Here is a 23639-nt window from a genome sequence, read left to right on the forward strand (position 1 = left end):
GCGTGGGCGCCTCGCCTTTAGGCAATACATCCCTGGTAAAGCCCACAAATATGGAGTCAAGCTATACAAGGCCTGCACGAAGGAGGGCTATACATTGAAAGTGCAGATATATGCCGGAAAATCTGGCGCCATAGCAGGCATGGGGCATGCCGAAGAAGTAGTAGTAAATTTGATGGCTGGCTTCACCGGCTGCGGTCGCACACTTTTCGTCGACAACTTCTACGCGAGCATGCCGCTTGCGTTACGCCTGTTGAAAGATGATACATTTTTATGTGGCACTCTCCGATCGAACCGAAAGGGGCTTCCGAAAGAAGTTACACAAGCTAGAGTTAAAAAAGGCGAAGTCGTTGGTCTTGAATCCCACAACGGCGTAAAGGTGCTGAAGCGGTTGGATAAACGGCCTGTTCTCATGATCACAACGGTTGCTGAGCATGACGCCAGCCTTGTTGATACCGGAAAAAAAACGAGAAAGGGTGAGCCGATCATGAAACCGCGCACAGTCCTCGACTACAACGTGGCGAAAAAGGGCGTAGACTACAGTGACCAAATGACGTCCTACTACTCCTGCCTACGGAAAGGGCTCAAGTGGTATAGGAAAGCTGCGGTGGAGCTCATCGTTGGAACTGCAGTTGTGAACGCATGGGTTGTCCGTTCAATGGTGGACGGTAAAACGTCGCCAATCATCGAATTCCGCGAGGAGTTGGCACGCGCACTCTTCGACACAGCTCAGATTGAGACCGAAAGGACACGCGGAACAAAGCGCGCCCATACGCTGGAAAAGGCCGATGGACCTGCACGGTCTGTCCGAAAGAGATGTACTGGATGCGACGCATCGCTGAGAGCTCGCAGAAGTCCAGAGCAGGCAAGGGTAATGGCGAAGAAAGTTGTTACATTCTGCGCAAATTGCGCGGGAAGGCCATTTATGTGTTTGCCATGTTTCAATCTTCTGCACGAGTAGAACTCCTGAACATAGACTACGTTTTTGACATCGTTAGCTGGTGGCACGTAAGACGTTTAGTTGCAAATGCTGTGATTTGAACTGTTTTTTTTTTCTTACGAAAATTATTCTGGAAGTACTTGAATAAAATGTCGAGTTTGAGGTCTTGTTCTTGAGTATTGGTGCTTAGTGAATGCTGAAACGCAGGGTCACGTGACGTTGCCCCACAAAGGGGAGCTGGTCGGTGGGTAGGTAACGTAGCAGGCAACGGCTTCAAAACGCAAACTCTATATTGTGAAAACTTGTGCATGCCCAGGAAAAGAAAGAAGAATCGAGGGTGCGAGAGCAACAAGCGCCTCTGGCATTTGTGCGGACCAGAACGACCGAAACTCTTGGCCGCGCTCTAGTTGCATAAAGCAGAAATTTGGGAGACAGAAAGGGCGCCGCTTTTCAAGGACATCCTTGAGAACGCGCTTCAGTCGCGTTCACTGGGGATGAAGCGAGCAGAGTCGCGGTAATAAATGACTAGATAAATTCTCCAGATGCCGTATGCTACAAGAAGCCATTATCCATTTTGTTTCTATGATCCATTTGGTCCTTTACGTCAGGTCATTATTGTTCGATGACGTAGCCGTGCCGTTCAAACGTCCGTGGGAAGCCACCTGACTATTGGCTCATTGGCGACCGGACCTCACTATTGGATGCACATTGCAGCCCATATTGAACCACAGCGCGCAACGAATGGCGAAGGCTATCGTCAACGCGGGTATCTGCTGCTTTTCAGTTCTTTGATTGATCGACTGCTGCTTTCGTCTGATGATTCAGTCAGGCTTACGTCACGCGAAATGGAGCGGAAAATGGACAATGGATTCTTATAAAATGCGGCCCCAGGGGAAGCAACTTCCTGGAAATGCATGGGCCAAGGGAATTACGTGATGATTTTCTGCGCTAGCATACATGATTGAAGTAGCCCGCGCAAGCTGCAACCGAAAATGCCAGTAGAGCCATCTTTCAGCAGGCGGAAAAAACAGCCTCAGAAATGTGCCCCACCGGTGGGCCACGACGCACCCGCGGAAAGCATCGGGTGACCCACCGGTGGGCCACGACGCACAGAGATCAAAACTATGATAAGGGGCTACGCAGTGAACGTGTTAACACTGTCGCAAAAAAGACCACACAGATGCACATCAATACTGACTGGCTGCACAGCGAAACATCCTGCTACAAACAATTACAGCACAATTAGTCAAATTAAAATAAAAGGAAAGGTGCAAAGCAAGCATGGCTTTAGGTATTTGAGGAAATTGAAGAAATAGGGTGTGCGGTAAAGTATTCGAACCTCCAAAGCATTCAAGAACGCAAATTCCTCTTCATCTGCACTCCCAGCCAAACATCACGGCAATTCCAAGCTGCAGAATCTTGCACTAATCGTGTCAGACCAATTAGCTTCTTTACCTCTCAGAATCGACTGCCAGCATGCGGCAAAAGTGACAGTCATCGAGAGGCGCCACCCGCGAGTCTCAAAGCGAAGAGCAGCACTGCGCTCCACAATGGAGTCGCCGATTGGCTGTGAACACGTCGGCAACGGAAGCAAACAACGCCAGCAATCCTCTCGTTATCAGCCACACTGCGATAAGGGATGCGGCAGGCATGGAAGCAAGACTGGCAGAGGTTTGCAGAACGGGCGAAGTTGCGGCACCGTATTGCTAGCGTTTGCGCCCATCACGGAGCTTTCAGTCTGGCAAACACAATATGCGAAGACTAATCGGGCTACTTATCATTGTGAAAGCTGCGTTCTGGGCGGCATTCTACAGCCAGCGCTTTGCATTCGGTCGCCACGAGGGAGAGCAGAAGGAATGGTTTCTCTTGTATTGTCTCAAGTTGTCGCTCATGTCTATCTCGCAAGCCGTCTTGAATTTTGCCTGAAGGAGCCTCCGCCTTGCATCTCCTCTAATCGATCGCTGTCGTCACTCCTGTAAAAAGGTGTCTGGCCACAATGCAATGTTTCATGGTAGAAGCTCCTTTGCCATATAAACATTAAGACAAACTCTCATGCTAAACTTTTTCCACTGAATTCAACTGTTATTCAAGGAACTGTAAACAACACAATTTCCCCTCTCTTATTTAACAATGCTTGGTACGTCTCCAGGTACGGTAAATTACGACGATAATGGGTGAAAAGAAAATCTGTTACCAACACATTTTCTTTCGCATAACTGTGTTGCTGTACTTGCATTCGAAATTACTCGAAAACATTCAATTCAATTTGCAACCAATTTTTATTATTCATATTTGCGTTGAAACCAAGAATTTAATATTGACACATTTCTGCAAGAAATGCATTCCAAGGGAGCCAAGGCAAGGGAGCAAAAAGTTGCTAAAGGTAGTGCAAAGACATGCAAACATGCTTAAAATGGCACGGAGGTTGAAAGAGCTGGCATACAACAAACACTCGACGATGACAACCAGCAGTTGATAACGCCCGGCACAGCTTCTTTGAACAATCTGTGTGGGAAAAGAACCTAGACAACTATCAAAGCCAGCTACTGTATTGTTTTTTTCATGAATGTTCCATGCTGGCATCTAACAGTGTCAATCATTGCCCAAGGTGGTCCAGCTGGCACATGTGAAGTACTGTCGAGAGACCTAAGATTAAATTAGAGAGATTAAAACTACAAAGATCAGTCAAAACAGGGTATGAGAAATGACATGCACATAAAAGTGTATTTGCACATAATCATGATCATGTGCGGGTACCCAGAGAAATTTCTCTAACACAGAAGCCACAATAAAGCTTTATTCCTCGATAGTCTTAACTGTATATCTACAAATAGAAGGGTGCAATATGCATTTCCCTACACGAACTGTACAACCTGCACATGGTTCCCCGTTAATATCGGGCTACAAATTCAGGCAACAATTTCATGTTTCGGAAATTTCTGCAGGAATCTGTGCTCACTATCTCAAGTAATACCAGCACAGTTGAAAACTATAATGCATCTCACAAGCAGCCTTCCAATTCCAGTTACTCACCCTAGATGGCAGCGCATGCTCTTTGCGGCGGCATTTCGCATGTTTTGTTTTTTGCTGACTGCAATGACAACGGCGCAACAGAAATGGCACCCAAATCTGCTACAAAGCTTCGCCGTTTCTCACACTAACAGAGTTAAGGCGGACACCAAAAAGTCTTTCACTGGAACATATGTTTACTGTCTTTCAACATCAATCATGGTGAGTTTGCTGCTTGTCTTGCAGGCCATACGCGGCCAGCAGGGAATCTGAAGATGGGTCACGACCCATGAATCGGCGGAACACTTCACTGCCGCTGACGGTACCTCCGAGCTCCAAGAAAGTCTCCCGGAACCTGCACGTAGTAGTGGGATGCGAGGAAGCCCTGAATGCCACATCCGCATAAAACCATTCACCCAGTGTCTCGGTTATTTGCTCAACAAGTTTGTGCAACTCAAATACTGGAAAGATGAAACTTTCACCAATCAGTATGGCCTGACAATGGATTCACCTCCATGTAAACTGCTGTATGTAGCATGACTGGGCTCTTATCCATGCAATAGCGGAACTGGATGCTGCCTTAGCAAGCAATTCGCTTAACAACATTGTGAACATTACGAGAGCAGCTCAAGGTTATGGATGAATATAATATAAATGCACCAGCTTAACAAAGGCAAATGACTAGATGCATCACAGTAGTGGCTTTTATTGTGTTATTTTAGCTTATTTAAAATGAATGGCTAGAAAATAAAAAGCCAGAACTTTATGACTTGCAGATAATTATACACTCGATGATACAGCAATGGAGCATCCACATGGTGCAAGTTTTTGTTGGTTTCGCTAAACCAAAATGCAATGAATCAGTTCTGCATCCGCCCCGCTATGAGCTTCCTGTCTTGCATGAATATCAGCAGGGCAAGGAGTTGTGTAACTAGACAAGCATACAAGTCTTCAACATTGACAAAGGAAACTTGCAGCAGTAAACACTATGCAGCCTGCACACAACACACTTGGTGGGAATGAGAAAGAAAAACATTCCACTGACCGTTTTCCCACACTGCTGAGATCGGCGGAGGACTCGGCTTTCTCAAAGGCCCCCAGAATGTCTGTGGCGATCATCTGCGCCAATGGTGAGAGTTGTGAGGCACAGTGTTAAAGAAACACTTTAGGGCAGGCACCCGTGGTAGGCCAGAGAAGTGGCAGCTGTGCATGAGCCCAGTGCTGCGACCTTTTTCTGTATTAATCAGCCCTGCTGAACTAATGAGCAGTTCTTTTCCATTTGCAGTGTGTTCAAAAATCACCAAGAAGTGCACACTCCAGCAAAAAAAAAAAAAATCATGTTGTGATGTCATGATTAAGCTGAAATCACAATCTAAACACTCATTTCAGAACTTGTCATTGCCTGTAAGGAGTCACAAGCAAAACACAGCGCACCATCTTGAAATGCAGGAATGCATAACACTGCATTAATAACAATACTCGGTTTTTAATCCCACTGAGGGTGTCTCATTTGTTAATAATGAAATGGTCAACTTTTGTTTTTTCATCATGTAAATGCGTGTAGTTGAAAACAAAATACACAAAAAATTCTTAATCGTTTATAGTAGTAATTTATTACTGATGCTAGCCACTTTCATCAAACACAGCTCACTAATAATGATGACCTGATACTACCTGAAACTTACAATACAACCTGCCTTTGTGCACAATTTTATGCAAGATAACACATGAAAAAGAAAGTAAAGAAACAGCACTATTCCTCTATCTGTCAAAATCATTCTTCAAGCACAGATAAGCCATAGTTGCCTACTGAATCTTTTTGAAGTCACCAGGCTATGCCAGGTGTAAAGAGCCGACCCCTTCATGAGCCAAACATGAATAGACACCAAGGACTGCATCAATAAATATTGAAAACTGGTTTTTGAGGAAAGGAAATGACGCAGTGACTATATCACACAATTTTTCGATCTCGTAAAAACATAATCTTTAGGGGTTGACGTTTGGAAGCAAAACACTAACTTTTGCTAGGAAAACGGGATATAAAAATGAAACGTTTTTTTTCCCTACCACTGTAATTGAGAACTCGTGACGTCAAGTCCGAAGTGGACTCCACGGCCACCGTTTGGAAGTGAATGACAACGCAGCCTAGCCTTGGAGCGCCGTCCACAAGCATTTAACTTGACACTACTGTAGCTTGCTGTGAAAGCGGCTGGTGATGGTGGCATTTAACTGCTTTTTTTTTTTCCTTTTCCCAGCTTATAAAAACTTGCTTTTCAGTGAAAGTATTCTCTCTCTGTCATAAAAAAGCGGTGATCTGTAGACAAAGGCCAATTCAGTGTGTCCCGAGTGCCTCTTTCAACACATGCCACCAACCTGAGCCCAGAGTGGACAGAACTGGGCAGCCGGTGCCGTGAGGAAGCTGCCCATGGAGCATAGGCGGCCCTCGTGCAGTGGTTCCTTGGCCATCGGCACGAACTTCCCCCACAGGTGTCCGCTCAGGTCCCGCCAGAAGTCACGCCTGACACCACAGCCACACGACACAGTCAACATGACGACCAACAGTTACTTGTTCTTTTACTCATTTGTAGAAAGCCAACATGTGCATGGGACGCTGCTATTTGTAGCTGTACTTGTTCTGTATGGCTGAGTTTTTGTCATACCGCAGTAAAACCTCGTTGATAGGTTTTTAAAAATGTTGCGGAAAAAACGCATTATCCGGGAAAGGGCATGATCCAAACCGCCTTATTTAAAAAAAAAAAAGGAACCATTGACTAAGGTACAATGACTTTTATTGACAATTTTTGGTTTTTGGCTTTTGAGGAAAAGAAATGGCTCAGTGATTGCCTCACAGCTAGATAGACACCCGAAGCATGCCCTAATGGAAGGAAGGAAGGTGGGAGTGAAAGAAGAAAGAGACAAAGAGGTGCCGTATAGTGGAGGGCTCCGGAATAACTTCGACCACCAGGGTAATTTTGACCTGCACTGACATCCCACACCACAAGGCCGCGTTTCTTGGCGCGAGATTTGAACAGATTCTTTTTTTAGTACTCGCAGAATTCAGTCCGCGTTTGCTCTGTCTTAAGTGCGGAAGAAACTTCGTAACGTATACGGTCCGTCGACGGCAATTACGAAAGTAGCCAAAATCTCATCCTCCTCATTTTCTGATGCTTCGCCCTTTCGCACCCAAGTATCGAGGGAAAGCCAACGCAGCAACTGACAAGCTGTGTTTCCCGGACCCGGGCCGCTCGTAAGCAAACGTATCACTGCAGTCCATAGACGCTTCGCACTCTTGCCCTTATGCACCATGTAGAAACCTCGGTGTTTCTCCTCTTCAGGTCATGTTCCCACAAAAACGTCTCAGTCAAATGTTGGTAATGGTGGTGGTGGTGCTTCACCTCTTTGCACCTAGGCACTGCACACAAGCCACCATGGTGGGTGACAGCCGCTACATTCCAGCTCGTCATGCCGCATTCTCTATGTTCTGCCCACTTCTATGTTTAGTCGATAAATGCACTATAAGACCACAATTTGTCAAAATTTTAAACGTAGCAGCCGGGAAATCATGTTATTCGGGAACATATCAACGAGGTTTTACTGTATTTCCGACTGGAATAGCCTCACTAACTATAAGGTGTTGGAACCGTTATTGATGTTGTCTGCCTAGTTTGTGTTGCTGCATTTGTCATAACGCTATTTTATTTTGTACTTCACTCTTCACTGTTTCTGACATCATGTTCAAATGATTGTATTGCTGATGCTGGCAGCAGAGCTTCAACTTGCACTCTTACTCCACTGCTTATTCTTCCCTGATTTGTGAAACTGCTTAGTTTTTTCCTACCTCGCTATAACCCCGACACCAAGGTATTGCAGTATCAATAAATAAACTATAAAAAAATACATGCTCACTGTGAGTGAAGTTCAATGTCCAGCTTGGAGTAGTACAGCTGCCAGCACAGATCCCAAGCCACCATGTGTCTGTCAGCTGTTTCAGGGAGAAAGAATGTGACACAGAGGCACGGCAGGTCAGCCGAACGAATCCGCCGCTTCAACGGTTGTGCTTTCATTCATGTCTCCCAAGATAATCCTAGACACAGCGCCCTCTCCACCGCTGATAGGTTGCACGCACCTGCTTGCACAGCCTCGTGGAGGTCAGTGGGCAGGGGCTGGGCGGCCAGGCGTGCCGCAAACTGGTGGCGCCCCAGCAGCAGCAGCCGGCACAGGGCACTGGACACTTCTACTCGGTCCCACTCAAGGCCCCTAGTGCCCGAGAGGTGCGCATGTGTTGACCGGCTCAGGCAGTGCTGCAGCACCTGGCCCAGCTGACCGACCAGGGAGCCCAGCTCAGCGTAGGAGAGGCCAGGCACGGGCGGCCCTGGTATGCTCAGCACCGCGCTGGCCACGGGAGTGCTGCCCAATAGGACACTGCGCCCTGCACGCCACACCAGGAGACAAGAAACGGTCAGGGGGGTGCTTGCTTTTGCTGGCACGAATGCCCATGCTGACTTTGCAGTCTGCACAGGCCAGAGAGAGGCCTGCCAGAGAATGCCAAACCAGATTTGTGTAATTTTTTGTCCTTTCATGTTTAGGCATTCCCAACAACAGAACTGCATAACACAGATGCCAGTGTTTGCAAAAAGAAAAAAGAAAATGAAATGCTTATAGATATAGAGATAGGTTGAATACTGGCCAAGACGGCAAGAAGCGAACGACCGAAACCACTGAACACAGAGCACACACTACGGCAAGAACCAGGCACCACTGTGGGCACGACTGTTTCTCGTCCCCTGTGAGTCCTGTCTACTTTCTGATAGTCCCCATCCTTGAGGTGCTGCTCAGGTCGAGAGAGGTGACTTCCTTCCCAGCTCAGAGGGATCGAGAACTCACCAAAATGTGTCATGAAATTATTGCGGAAAAGCCTCGTATTGTAAGAACCAAGCACTGCAATAATGAAGAAACGAGGATTTAAAACTTTATTCTGGCACTGAAAATCGCGTAGTAGTACAAGCTGATGTGACACCTTGCAGTAAAAATCTTGCCATTATCGGTGCATTCCACCTTGTGGCCACATCTCGGTGAAATACTACTTAATATATATGAGTCAAGTCCACATGCTCTCTACTTTCTTAAATGTTTGCTGTATTTTACTATAGTTCAAGCTCTCTCAAGTGCACCCTTCGATTAAAAGCAACCCTCTCTTCTCATCACTGATGAAGTGCTTCAAAAATATGCCACAGTGTTTTGCACTGCTTGGATGAAGTGCTAACCTAGGTCCACTAAAACTGTAATAGGCATATGTCACTGCGCCGCGACACTTTTGGTTGGAGAAATCGAAATGCACAGTGAGCTATATTAATGCTGTCTGACTATATTACAGCTATTATAATACTAGGTATAATTATAATACAATTATTATTATAATAGCTGATTATAATACAGCTGGGGCTGTATTAGTTTTTAGTTCATCACTTCCGTTGTGCCAGCGTGTAATCGCTACTGCACTCACCTATCGCAGTTTTTAGCATCGTGAAACATAAAAGCAGGCACATCCATTGATAAAAAAATTCTCAATAAAAATCTTCTACAGCCTTTCTAACAAAAACATCGCAGAATTGGCCGCCTTGGACACTAAGTTTTCAACTGCTTCGAAAAAAATAATAATAATAAACTGAGTCCTTAAAAATCAGCGGTCTGTTCCCGTTAAGCGGTCAGGTAGAACACAACCACAGCTGTGTACTGTAAAAACCCATGGTGCAGAAACATTTCTAGTTCAATTAACTACTCTGCACCCACGCATTAACGCAGGACGGACATGCGATCATAGCTTCGTGAGCCAGACTTTGCGCATGAACCAGGCCAGCATCAAAACTGGCATGCCAGGCTTCACTTACCCCTGGCTGGCTGCATCCACGTTCCCGCATGCTTGCCTGCTCGGGCATATGGGTCCAGGAAGAAGCTGCCAGCCAGCTCTCCTGAAAGAATGCGGAAATGATGAGGGTGTGAGGAGGGAGGGGGGAGTGGGGGATCATTAAAGGGAGACCGATAACAAACTGGAGTTGGACGGCATCGACAGAAGGCAGCATTCTAATCACAAAAAGGATGCCACTCTCGCTGGAAATGGAGCTTTCATAAGCTAAGAAAGGCCAAGCGTGATACACTAGTACTGCCACCACCAGCCGTTTTCACAAACAGGCTAGGTCACGTCGCCATCCACTTCAAACCTGTGACCGCTGAGTCCATTTCGGTCAAGACACTAAAAGTTGGAGTCTAGTGGGAAGAAAAAAGTTACACCTGTAAATCCAATTTCCTCAAATGTAGACACGTCTAATGCTACAGGACAAACATCAACACACCCAGAAAAAGACATACAATCAGTTTTTGCTTACAACAAAAACTGGACTGAGCTGTCCTCCGTGTTCCTCTAGATGTGTGGACGTGAAGTAAATGAATGCTCGCGACAACCAAATATCCTTGACAACGTAATGTTACATCTATGAAGACAGCTCAAATGACAACACCATTTTTTTCATGCACCACAGCACACAGAAGCCGTGGAATTTAAACATGTAGGTAAATCTCGTCCTTTTTATAGCAGCTCAAGGGGTTTACTACAGGACTCGCATGCAGGAGGGGCGGGGTTCGATCCCCAGTGCCGCGAAGTACCCACTGGTGATACAATGGATACATGGCCTGGTGCTTAGCTTAATCAGGGTAAAATGCTTGGGAAATAGGTTTTGGAGCCCACCTTGAGCACACGAAAATACCTTGCGCCATGGCGCCTTTTGGCCGCAGATGTCCTTGCGCCATAAATATTAATCATCAACGGCTTTCTACAGGAGAAGCTGACCAAGAATTTCATCGACAGGCTGAAGAAAAATAATAACGTAAAAAAAGAGTGTGCAAACATATATTTGCCCTTAAGCCAGATGGCTTAACCTTCAGGTAGAAGCACAGCCTTGACAGTTAGCAATGCGAGGGGTACAGATATTGATCGACACAAATTCCAGTTTGGCTGCAACCAAACGAATAAAAAAGCTTAAGACGAAAGGACTCCCTTTACTCAAACAAGTAAAACTAAGCTGAATTGTGTTTTTTTTTCTTACCTCTATCACATTTAGAAATCTGCTAAAACTTTCCACGTCAAAACAAAAAAATTATGTACTACTTGAGCTGCCAAAACTGTTCAAGCTATCAATGAGTGAAATTCACAAGTTGATTAAAAAGTTTCAGGAACAAGGCACTGACAAGACCCTGACAAGACACTGAAAAGACACTGACAAGACAATGACAAGACACTGACTAAATAAAAAAAAAGTGAAAGACAAGATAAACAGTCACTGACAAAAATTGCAAATGACCTGCGGTGCCATTGGCTTACACACCTGATGGGTGCAAGAGATCGAAGGCACGCACGTCGGGGTGCCAGGCCTTGCCAGCCAGCTCCGAGGACTCTCGCACCGTGATGCCCAGCAGCTCGTGGAGCAGCTGCCACAGGCCCTCCAACACTGCCGGCAATGGGAAGTACTCGCGGACTGCCACCTCATCGAACCTGCATACATTTGCACTTCCCTGCACCTCTGCTCGAGACGCATACTGAGGCTTTGTTCGACGTGCGCTAGCTCGTGTTCAGGTGGACACGTGAGCAGGCATAAGCATTTTGTCTTGGCCACCTCATGTAGCTCCCTGTATCATGATATCACCACCTCCTGTTGCTGTTATCAGATGTCAGAGTCAGTATACTTTGACACCAGAGCTATATGGAACAAAAACATCACCTGAAACCACATGCTGCAGTGATGCCTTTGAGGGAGAAGGGGGGGTGCCTCATGAGCATGGAAAATCAGGCACAACTCTCACCTAGCGAGCAGAGCCTGGCGCTGTTTTCGACGCCAGTAGGGCACGTCCCACAGCTTCAGCTGGTCCCTGAAGCCCCGCTCTTGGCAGAAGTTGCTCAGCGACTCGAGCTCTTGCTCCGCCCGCGGCCGCACCTGTTCTGCTAGGCTGGGCGAGATAATGATGATCCCAAAAACTTCCCGGTTACCTCATCGGCAAGAGTCAACATAAGCACTGATTGCTTTGATGGCCAGACCTTTTGCAATGGTAGATGCAAAAAAACATGCTGGGCTCAAAATAGACCGGGCAGGAAAAGCAAGAGGAGGAGCACTAAGGTATGCTGCGTTGCTTTGCGCACCACAGCCTGGCACCGTCTGGTGCCAGGTGTTTCTACATTCTTGCTAGAACCCCTACAGCTATACTCCGCATAACACACTAAATTTACACCTTCCAATTTTCACGGTAAAAGTTTGCACATTTTTCAATGCAATGACGACAGCCAAATTAGAGTTTGGCAGCAAAATTTACTTCAGTTTCTTTGAATTATTCTCACCAAGACCAACTGGATGTCTCCTCTGACCTTTCGGCAATTTGTGCCAGTTTGCTGCCCTGTGGCTGTGCATGCATTTCGGCCAGCAGCCAAATGAGCAATTACATGCGGGCCCCACTCGAGCTGTTTGCAAAGAAAGCAAAGTAGAACTGCAAGACGAAACAATAACGGACCTCTGCTGGCATTTCACTACATACAGTGTAGGTATGCGGCCTGCACAAAAAAAGAAAAGACCCCACGCAATGAAGTGCCGTGTGAAATAATAAATTACGTTATGACCACTGAGCTTGTTTTTCCAAAACTTCCGAGCCGTTTAATTTTGGAGGAAACTTTGATAGTAAGCCGTGACAGAAATAAGAAGGGGCAACTTGCAAGCAACACTGGTTAAGACAACTATACGGAATCAAAATGAACTCGCTACTACTAGTAATACTACAACTGAAACTAATACTGTCACTGCTGCTGTTGCCATTACTGCTACTGTTGCTACTGCCATGACTACTACTAATGCAGTTGCCGCTTCTTCCAGTCCTATTATCACAAAAGTAGTAGTACTACTACTACAACAACTGCTACCACTGCAACTATTGCTATTAGTGCTACTCTGCTGCTACAGCAGCCAGCTGATTTTCAGACTCATGTAATTAAGATGTGCGATATTTTAGACTTTACTGAGGAACTATCATGCGTCTCATACAACCGTGTATGCATACATATCTGATATTTCGGGCTCTGTGCAATCCAAAAGTCCGCTTTTTTCAGCCTGACATACACACGACTGGGCACTGCAGACATACCAAGCCGACTCTTTGCCGTTGTGGAAGGTGAAATTATGAATTATTCGGAACATTTTTCATGTGCTGCTAAATCCGAACAATCAGTTGGCAACTGTAGCAGCGCCAGATATGTGAGACGGCCAGAAGGAGTCCCACCTGTCCAGAAAAGTGTTCACGCGGTCTGTGCTGCCCGCCATCTTGGTCTCCATGGAGAGTGCGGCGAAGTGCGGGTATCCCAGTACCTCCGCCTGTATCTGTCTCTGGGAGCGGATCTCCTCGATGGGCAGGCTGTTGTTGGCCTTACTCGCGGTGGCCCGTGCGTGGTAGGCCTGCCAGAGATTCCACCGCTGCAGTCGGTCACCACAGTGCTGCAGAAACGCCCGGTACGTCTTCTCCTCCAGCGTGACCACCCAGGGACCCCGCGATGGCTGGCTCCTGCAATGCGTCCATCACACCCGCTGTCGCCACACACCGGCTGTTTGCTTCCTGGCTTGAAAGTGTGGAAAACTCGCACTGCAACTTGCTCCCACCCCAAAATCCTTTGACCATTCATTCGTTCATTTATTTGGGTAGCCTGCAATGGTGGCTCAGTGACTTTAGTGTTAAGCTGCTGAACCCAAGGTTCCCAGATCAAATCTCGGTTGCGTTGATTGCATTTTGGTTCAGGCACAATGTGAAAATGGCCGTGTCTTGCACTTTGTCAGTGCGCATTTAAAAGCCCCCAGATGGTCAAAATTAATCCAGAGCCCTCCATTACGGTGCCTCTCGTAGCCAATGTGCAGCTAATGTGCAACTTCAGGACATTAAAACCCAGATACCAACCCCTGTTTACCTACCTATAAAATACTGCAAACACTAAGTCCCAGAAGTATGAGATACGGGTTAGAAAAAACACGAATGAACAATCACCGACAAAAGACTCCAATAACCATAGTTGGCTATACTTCATGGGGCAATGGTTAAGTTATCCGATTCCAATCTCTTATTGTAAGTAGAAAAATGAAAACTTATAAGCAACTGCTCTAGAAAATATAGGTGTTAGAAGACTAGGGTGGTGACGCTGTGTTTTCATTGTTGATAACAGCATTAAATGTAATGACAGGTCCTGATTAAGTTTATTATCAAGAAGGAGAGAAAAAGAAATTTAATCTAAACTTTCTCTTCCGGAGTTCAAGTTGCTCAATGTTATTAATCTCCATTCATGTGGTGGGAGAGTCAGACATGGGGTTTAATGTACTGAAGCTTCAAGTGCACTACGAGGGATGCCACACTGGAGGGCTGGGGATTAATTTCAGCCACAGCACGCGGATGTCTTTTGAATTTTACCTCCATTGAAATGCGGTCTCCAAATCCAGATTTTTATTCACCGACCTAAAGCACAGCAGCCAAATGCCACAACCACCGAGCCATCGCTCAGGTCAAAATCCTTTGAATCTCAGTCACCCAGAAGTATTTAACTGAATCAGTTGTGAAACATAATTTCAAAGACTGCTGACTAACAACCATCACATTCTGGAAACACACCTATGAGCTCTGACGTAAGCTGTCAGCAGTGCCCAACAATTTACTTGATGGCTGAAGGTGACGTAAGAATTTGTGGACCTGAAAATTTTAAGTCTGTCAGATTTCTGATGGCTGCCATCAGAAACATGCGACCTAAGGGGAGTATCACATCTGGCATGATGATAAAGGTGCATTCATACTTGCGATTCGCAAAGGGCATATGACTGTCTGAAACTTTCGGCCAAAGAGTGGAGCGACAGTACCGGTGTTCACATTATAATCGTTTTCCTGAATAGTCTTGTTCAGAGCAAAGCTTATTAGTTTTGGCTGCTACCTGCAACAAGAAGTCTGCGCAGACCCTGCTTTGTGTCACTTCCAAGGTACTGCTGACTGGTGCGGCAGCTTGCAACTCGAGGTCGCGGGGCTGGAAAACCAAGCAGCGCATGACCATCCTGCGAATGTAGCTTTTCAACCAAAACGGTTGCACAACCTCCTCGACTTACAAGTGTGGATGCAACTTAGAAAAAAAAGGCTCCAACACTAATTGTCGCTGCACAACAGCTGCCAAACTGCTGGCTGAAGGCTGCAGGATTGCAGCCAAAATCGCAAGTCTCGCCTTATCACTTTTCATGCTACCTTGAGAGTCCCACATGACACATGATGCATGTTTCAGCAGTGTGTCTGAAACAGGGTGGATTACCGGTTGAAGAAGCAGGAAGGATTTGACTCACTTGTCGACAGCCAGCTGTCTGACCAGATCCTGGGGAAAGTGTTTCACGAGGTCTCCGTCCACTCGGTGTCTGAACTCGCCAGTGGCTGCTTGCAAGTTCTGCCTGCAGGGAACATGCAGAATGAGTGTTCAATTAGTACAAGAATTAATGAATTAAGGATTATTTATTCTCAATCACTTGAACAATGCAAGACAGCCAGACTACTTGACTCTTTTGTTACCATGCTGCTTTGAATCAATCGCCGGTGATTGATGGGTTCAAATCATGATTTCAGTGCTACTGGGGCTGCCGGGTATTTGTTTGCGCCATCTAGTTTATTGCTTACATACTCTACTTTCGTTTCTTGCGCTGTCTGCATTTTTTCCACAAGGAGGCAATTTTTCAAATTCCCTTAAAGTTGAGGTTCCGGCACAGTGCGCTTGCGGGACGGCGTCAGCCGCAGAGACGGCACACGCTCAGAAAAATCGGGCTCCACAGCACATTTTTTTTTTTTAATGCTTGAAGCAGCAGTGATTCTGGCGATAATACTGAATTGTCGCAATTTCATTTTGATGAAGAAACTGCGCAACCTCAGCATGAAACGTGGGCACCTGCCTGGCCGTGGGCTTTGTTTTCCGCTTCCTTGTCTTTTTTTTCGCTCATGAAGCCGGTTTACGTATCGCACTGATGTCACGAATGATATGTCTAGTTTCTGCAGTGTCTCGACATCACATGGGCAAGATTTACTTCCACCTGGCCAAAAAAGAATCCACTTGAGGCGCAGTAGAAATCACGGCACCGACCTTGGATTTGCGCTTCGTAATAGCCAAAAGTTGTTTGCAAAAGCTGTGTTGTCTTCCGACTCTCCCTAAGTCATCCAAAACGTCTTCTGAAATACTTTATTGTATAAAGTCAGAGCATTGTAGACCATTTTCAAGCCATTTACAGTTAAACCTTGTTACAAAGTACACAGATATTGCGAATTATTGGCAATATCAAATTGTTCCAAAATATTTTCAACAAACAGATGCACTTCTTAGTTTGTATATTGAATGCGGTTTCGCATGAAACGAATGTATTGAACTGCCGAGAGCCAAACTGTGCCCAAGTCGCAAGAAATGCTTCATGGACAAATGCTAAATGTTTCTTTTCACGACTTGGTTTTCTGGAAACCTTACTGGAGAGCTGGGCGGCAGGGTGAGGTGGTCTCGACCCATATTGGGAGTCAAACTTTTTTTTTCGCTCAAAAGGATTCGTGAATCGGGGGTCGATTTATCATCAGCAATACTATGTATAGGGTAATAGAGTGACCCGGTAAAAAAGAAAGAAATGCAGCCCCAACAAACGAGAACACGGAAGGAAGAAGGAACAGAGCAGTATAGAGCGCTGCATGAGTGCAGTCAAGCACTGCTCCCACTGACCGATAACGTTGTGCTTCCTTCTCGATGCGGCTCACTGCCTGTCCCAAGAGCCTCTGCTGAGGAGCTGGCAGGTCGATGCCCATGAGGCGGGCCTCTAGGCAGTGGTGCTGCACGATCCGGCGCTCCTCCTCCGTGTATCGCTTCTCGTCCTGAACCAGCTCCTGCCGGGACCACCACAGTTACCATTCGTGTCACTTTGACAGTAGCGTGCCAGGATATTAACGCACAATTTTCAGTGGCTGTAGCAAAACAGTTAACATAGCAGACAAAGCTGCATGCGTGCTCTGGCTCTGCTAAGCGGAGTTGGAACATCCCTAAGCTTCACACCGGCTGTGAGAGATGCTGTAATGGAGGGCTCCTGATCAATGCTGACCACTTGAAGTTCTCTAACGTGCACTAGCGTCGCGCAGAAGGTGGGTGTGTTCTGCCAGGACTCGATGCTCACCAGCCGACAGCCACAATCACCGAGCCACAGCAGTGGAGCAGGGTACATGTTCATTGTGAAAAAAAATGAGACAATGTACCAATCTGTGTTATCGTTTTTCTCATCCTCTGCCTGCATTCCCCTCTATACTAGCACCACAGCTCTTGATAAAGCAACTCTTTCAAAAAAATTGGGCTTGTTTCCCAACAGGCATGTCACGCACATTTTTTTTTCTCTTTAACATCCTAATCTCATATCTCCATCAAGTTATCCTTTTGTTCTCTTTTTCTTTCTCCATCGATTGGCGTCTACCCCCCCCCCCCCCCCCCCCCCCCCCCCCTCGTTACTGTTTACGTCCATGCATCTCTGTGTGCTTTATGCACCAGACGTTTTCCCAAAGTGTTGCTTTCCTGTCTTTATCTGAGCTTTTTTTATACTGAAATAAAACAACAAAAATGTGGGATAAACTTCGGGAAATGCAAAGGGTAACAAAACCTCAGCTTGATTTCAGCACTCACCTTGACTGCATGGTAAATGTGCAGGCTCTGGTACTGCCTGGAAAGGGCCCGGTGTACCCTAGCTTGTAGCTGCAAAACACACACACCACAGATGCTCAGTGCTTTAAGCAATGATTGCTCACCGAGTACCTTGCTAAAGAAGATAAACCCATCTGTCCACGAGTTTCAGCGGACACCGGCAATGCTGCAGAGGCTACTGGTCATTACTGTGGTATCTCCTTCATTCGAACTTGCTTAATTCAAACTTCCAGTTCATTCAAATTGATGCTTTGGTTTTTTAAAAACCAAATGTATTGAAAGGAGCTTCCCTACAAGGCTCACTCAGAACCACTTCACCCAATTATTGTTCTCAGAAGAAGCTGATTCTCTGGCTTGTTCTGGCTCAGTTAGCACTTGTCTGGCAGCAGATTTATCGACGAGAAAACTGCATTTAAATACCTTCCTGCCGCTCATCGATACTCGTTGCACCTGCACCGGAAAGGCTTGGTTTGGTTTTTTTTTGGGTTTAACGTCCCAAAACGGCTCAGGCTAGGAGGGACATTGTAGTGAAGGTCTCTGGAAATTTCGACCACCTGGGGTTCTTTAACATACACTGACATCGCACAGTACATGGGCCTCTAGATTTCGCCTCCATCAAAATTCGACCGCTGCGACCGGGATTGAACCCGCGTCTTTCGGGTCAGCAGCTAAGCACCATAACCACTGGGCCACTGTGGCAGCTGCAAAGGAAAGGGCCCCCGCGATCACTGTATTGAAGTGAATGGCAGCATAGCCTAGCCTCTGAGATCGGTGCTAAAAAGAACTGTGCCGAGGTGCCCCAGTTCACTACCTGAGAAATTAGCCGATGATGGCGATTCCTGCATTTCATTTTCTGGCCTTTTCTAGCATATAAGAGCTCTGTTTTCAGGGTCAGCGGTTTGGTTTATGGGGGTTTAACGTCCCAAAGCGACTCAGGCTATGAGGGACGCCGTAGTGAAGGGCTTCGGAAATTTCTACCACCTGGGGATCTTTAACGTGCACTGACATCGCACAGCACACGGGCCAAGCAGAGTGGTCTCTTGCTGCTTCCTAATTGTAAAGAGACCACTCTCCTTGTGACTAGGAAGCAGCAATATATCAAAATATGCTAACTTCAATTTCTTCTTAGCGCCCATTTATTTTAAATTCCGCCTAAATCTGACAAACTTTAGGCCCCCTTCAAGCTTTAATTATTGACTCTCAACTGGAGTTATGGTCTTCTGAGGTGACAACAAAGAGAAACTGTGGAGTGATTAAATCCTCGGTGCCTATTTTTGTTCACATTTGCATACAACACCAAAGAGCTATGTATCAACCTTCCGAGACTTGTCAGAACACACAAGTATGAAGAACACCTGCAAAGAAACTGATGAAACACACAATGTGGCCAGCCCTGGCATTCAACTCGATTCAAGGACACCTAAGCACAATGGTGAGGACTGCTGGCACCGTGGCTATCGCTGAAACTTTGCATGCATAATGAGCTAAACACAATCAATGTTTTCTCACTACGGTTTGAATTCTTGCAAACAGAAAAAGAAATACTGAGACATCCTTGTCAGCCAAACTTGAAAAACCATTGTTGTTGGCCTACACAATGAACCTTTGAAGCCCAGGTGATGAATGCTAGGCGGTACAAGCAGCACGAAAGAGCTTGAGAGGGTCAGCTTCCAGCTGAGCCTTGTGCTAATTTGCAACAGAGAGTTTCGTGCACACGATGACAGCCCACGAGGTTAAAATTCTATGATCTCCTCCCTAGTACTAAGGTCACGTCAACAGTAAATTTTAGGTGAAGCTCAAAGCTCTATGTGCTTCCTTATGAAAAAGCAAGTCAGTTGGATTTGATTACGACATATTCACAGAAAAGGCGCGACAATAATAAAAACAAACAAACAAACAAGGCACTTGCGAGAAAACTGCTGAAGCTTGCCATTTATCTGATGGTGACTTTAAGCCGATCAAGATATGAAGACTCAAACAAAATACAAAAGAAGGAAAAACAAATGAGTTAAAAATATTCTTTTCAAAGTACTGCATTCACACATCCCACCACTTGTAGCTTTTAGGCATCATCAAATGAAATATAGCTAGTCGGTGAGACGCATTACATACATGTCATGTATTTTGTGCGTCCACACCCTTAGCCTCTTTCCGATAAACTGCACTTACTGCATAATGACAACAATTCACAACAGCCGAGCCCGTGATGAGACGTTCGAATTGGGACAAGAAAAGATACAATGGCCCAAGCATGGGAGCTGACCTTTTCGTAGGCGAGGGCAATCTGCTCCGTCTGGTTCACTAGGTACAGCAAGCGGAGCGCGCTCCACGCCGACTCTAAAGGTGCAGCTAGCCTCTCCAGGGGCTCCATGACGGATTCAAAGGTCTTCACGTAGGCTCCGTCTATAGAGGCAAAGGGGGCAACAACACGCACACGTCAACACCCTGACATAGTGATGGCAGATCTGAAAAATACCTACAACAGATCACCACTTTCACAAAGCTCTTGCAAAAAAAAAAAATATAGATTCTTGAAGTTTCAAAACCACAACAAGCTTTGTCACTCTGGCCCACTGCTACAGCATTAAAACAATGGCAACCCAATATGAACAGGAAGGCTGACACTGATGTCAGATCCCAACAAAACGTGATAAGGCCGTAGCTTGATGGACACTATGTTGTCTTTCTTGAACTGCACAAGTGAATTACACTGTTTCTGTAAGTATGGGCTCTGGGGCACAGGGAAGCAATGTGTGCTTGTTTATGCAAACAAAAGATCCGACAAGAAAATGGCCATTAAAGCCATTACAGGTGTTACGGAAATGCCACCAACAACATGGTGTATAGTTTATTCAAAAGAAGACTAGAATGAGAATTTTTATCTATGCTGTCACAGTGAACTAAAAAAAAAATGAAACTAAGAGGAGTGAGATATACTGCATTGTTCTTACAAGTAAGCAAAATGTTCCAATTGTCATTTCATGTGCAAACAGGGTCTACCAAACATGCTTTAAAGGTTAGCTTCACCTTGTATGCAAGCAAGGCACATATCCTCACAGAGTTTGTTATAAACATTGCTGGCCTGAAACCCAACAGCATATGGCATTTAATTTGTCTAGGAGGGACCGTGTGGCAAAGATTATGTTTCAAGCATTCAGGTTACAGCTTTATAGTGGGATGCTTCTTAGCATCTGTTCATGGTACTTACAAAATTGCAAACTTGAACACAAGATGGGAACTTTTAGCACTGCCTGCCACAGTTTCACTTATTTCTTTCTTAAAGGCCTGGAGGAATTATATAAGGAGTGATTTGAATTGGTATAAAACCACGAATAATAAGATGAGGAAAGTGAAACACAAATGCAATGAACTATAAAAGCAGAACAAAAGAAAGAGAATCAATGCAATACAGAGACAGAGCAAAAAATACAGGAAAAAATGCATGCACAGCAGTATGCCTGTGCATACTACCACTGTTTGAAGCATAATGAATGCTTCAAGACAAGTTCAATGCAATGCTTACATATTCTGAAAATACAATGACTGATGAGTTTGGCACGGAGTGATTTGTGGACGTAGCATGAAACTATGCAGTTAGGTAGGGGCATTCCAGAGGGTTAGCATGTACGGGGAAAAAACTTCATAGCAAAAATGCAGCTCTTAATACTAGTTACCTACGTTTTCTGTGCCTTGGAGAACATCACTATCTCATGCCATACACATTTTGAGAGCTGGCTTTGTTGAGTGCATACGTGAAGCTTCATACAGCATAATTTCAAGCAACTAAGAATGGATCGTCTTAGGTCACTCAGAAATGCTTTTCTTTTGCTTTGTAAGAAAGACATATTACTATAATTTTATCCCCACCTTTTCTAGCACCATGTAACATTGACTAAAGAACTCTTCATTCTAACCTTGCTTTTGAGGAACAGAGCTTCATATTTTATTCATGAAACTTTCATTTTGGACTTGAAAGATTAAAAAGGATTTGTATTGTGATTCCATACCTACTGCAATATAATTTAAAAAAAACCAGCTATCAACCAATGAAACATGCGAAACAAAGGGATTTGCTCTCTTACAATTTACCTACAATTTACATTAACAATATGCTAAAGAAAAACAGACTTCACTTCTGTAAGTTAAGATTGTGGCAATACAAAAGATGGCTTGCTGTTAGGCAGACACATCTTTCAAGTTCAGTGTCTCAGTGTATCACACCCAAGCTGAAAAAACCGTGGCACAACACTAAATAATGGTTGGGCACTGTCACAATTTTGGTAAGAGGAATTCAAACAAGGCAACAAAGAGAGCACAAGTTTTTATCTTTGACGCATACAAGAGTAAACTAAGAGGCTGAAAAATGACATATCAGTCAGCCACTATCAAGATGACATGGTGTCGCAGGATCAGGCCTAGAATGGCTGTACAACAGCACGATTCAGCCTTGCCTGATGATTGTTTGGGCTACACTGCATCATACGACTTTTGGACACGATACAACTGGCGCCCATAACAATAAGAAGTGCTGTGATTAGCACAGCAAGTCTCTTGCTGAACTTCGAGTGCTACTTAAGAGCAAAGAGGACGAGACAAGTACCTTGCACCTGGTCTTCCAGTTGGCACACGCCGGCTTCAAATTCCACCAGCAGCTTGCCAACGGCATTGTAGCACTGGGACCCCGTGAGGTGTGCATACTCTGGTGGCGCAGCCGTGAACCGCAGCAAGGGGTTGTTCTCAGGAGTGTCTTCAGGCACCTCTGGTAAGCTGCACAGTCGTAAAATCAAAACTTTGCGCTGTACACTATCCCTGGTGATCGAGTGTTATTCAGTTCCAGATTAAACTGCAGCTTTCCAATGCGAATTGTGAGACCTTAAATGGTGTTTTTGACTTTGTCGCTCCAGGCCTTCAAGGCTCTCAGTGACAGTCAGTTATGACAAAATGATGCCAGCAACACATGACACAAGTATTCATGTTTCTTTTTTTTCGGGGCACACGACACAAGTATATCATGCGAGTCGCTTGAGACTGCAGTTTGTCACGCCTCTTTGGAGAGTTTCTGAGGTATGTAAAGGGATAAGGAAAGGAGGGGGACTGCTGGCATCAGCAGGACTGCTACTTTGCTAGATGTTTTGCCCCCGACTTCTGATAGCGATATCTTGACCGAATCGATATTCTTGCATGATGCAAGACACTTTGCAAAGTTTGAGAGCCAAGCGATCATTACGCAGACCAGTTCGGGCTGCCCAGTAAGGTAATTACGCGTTATCACGGAATGCGCCCGTTTCTAAAGACGGAGAAATAATAATAATAAGAATAATATTAATAATAATAACAACAATTGGTTTCAGGGTAAAGGAAATGGCGCAGTATCTGTCTCACATATCGTTGGACACTTGAACCGCGCCGCAAGGGAAGGGATAAAGGAGGGAGTGAAAGAAGAGGTGCCGTAGTGGAGGGCTCCGGAATAATTTCGACCACCTGGGGATCTTTAACGTGCACTGACATCGCACAGCACACGGGCGCCTTAGCGTATTGACTCCAAAGACTTCCTAAGACGGAGCGGCAGAAAGTCGTTTCGCTTTCCGAACGCAGAGACGGCATATAGCAGAAGGAAGACATAGAGACATGTGCTGCCTTCCTTCTGTCCGTGTCCAAATCCACTCTGTTCTTCAGGAAAATGTTGCACCAACTCGCCCAAGCATCCGTTTTAACGGCATAGAAAAGTTACAGAACTGCGTCGCTCACTACAGCCGAGCGAAACTTTCTACTTTCGGCATAAAGTTCGCTAGAACGCTTAACTATGCTACACCGAAAGTGTCCGCACTTACAGGACAATATACTTGTGTCTTTTCTGGGTGGCAGTGGCCCCGAAACGGCGCGCCGCCGCTGTAAGTACTGCTCTGCGCGACGACCACATGAGCGCGGCCATGTTTGTGTTGG

General features: G+C 45.6%; 1 protein-coding gene across 1 annotated transcript; it reads right to left on the bottom strand.

The window, feature by feature from the left end:
- Positions 1 to 4123: 4123 nt before the first annotated feature.
- On the bottom strand, positions 4124 to 23639 carry LOC144101306 (uncharacterized). The gene is made up of 15 exons (XM_077634410.1): positions 23528 to 23639; positions 22297 to 22463; positions 19960 to 20099; positions 17679 to 17747; positions 16737 to 16897; positions 15337 to 15438; positions 13259 to 13537; positions 11801 to 11944; positions 11326 to 11492; positions 9835 to 9915; positions 8073 to 8375; positions 7853 to 7928; positions 6320 to 6464; positions 4992 to 5065; positions 4124 to 4301 (listed from the first exon to the last, which is right to left on the bottom strand). The coding sequence occupies exons 1-15, from the start codon at positions 23626 to 23628 to the stop codon at positions 4160 to 4162; spliced, it is 2151 nt and encodes a 716-aa protein (XP_077490536.1). The 5' UTR covers positions 23629 to 23639; the 3' UTR covers positions 4124 to 4159.

This window comes from Amblyomma americanum, chromosome 8, assembly GCF_052857255.1.
Source record: "Amblyomma americanum isolate KBUSLIRL-KWMA chromosome 8, ASM5285725v1, whole genome shotgun sequence".
NCBI classification, from domain to species: domain Eukaryota; kingdom Metazoa; phylum Arthropoda; class Arachnida; order Ixodida; family Ixodidae; genus Amblyomma; species Amblyomma americanum.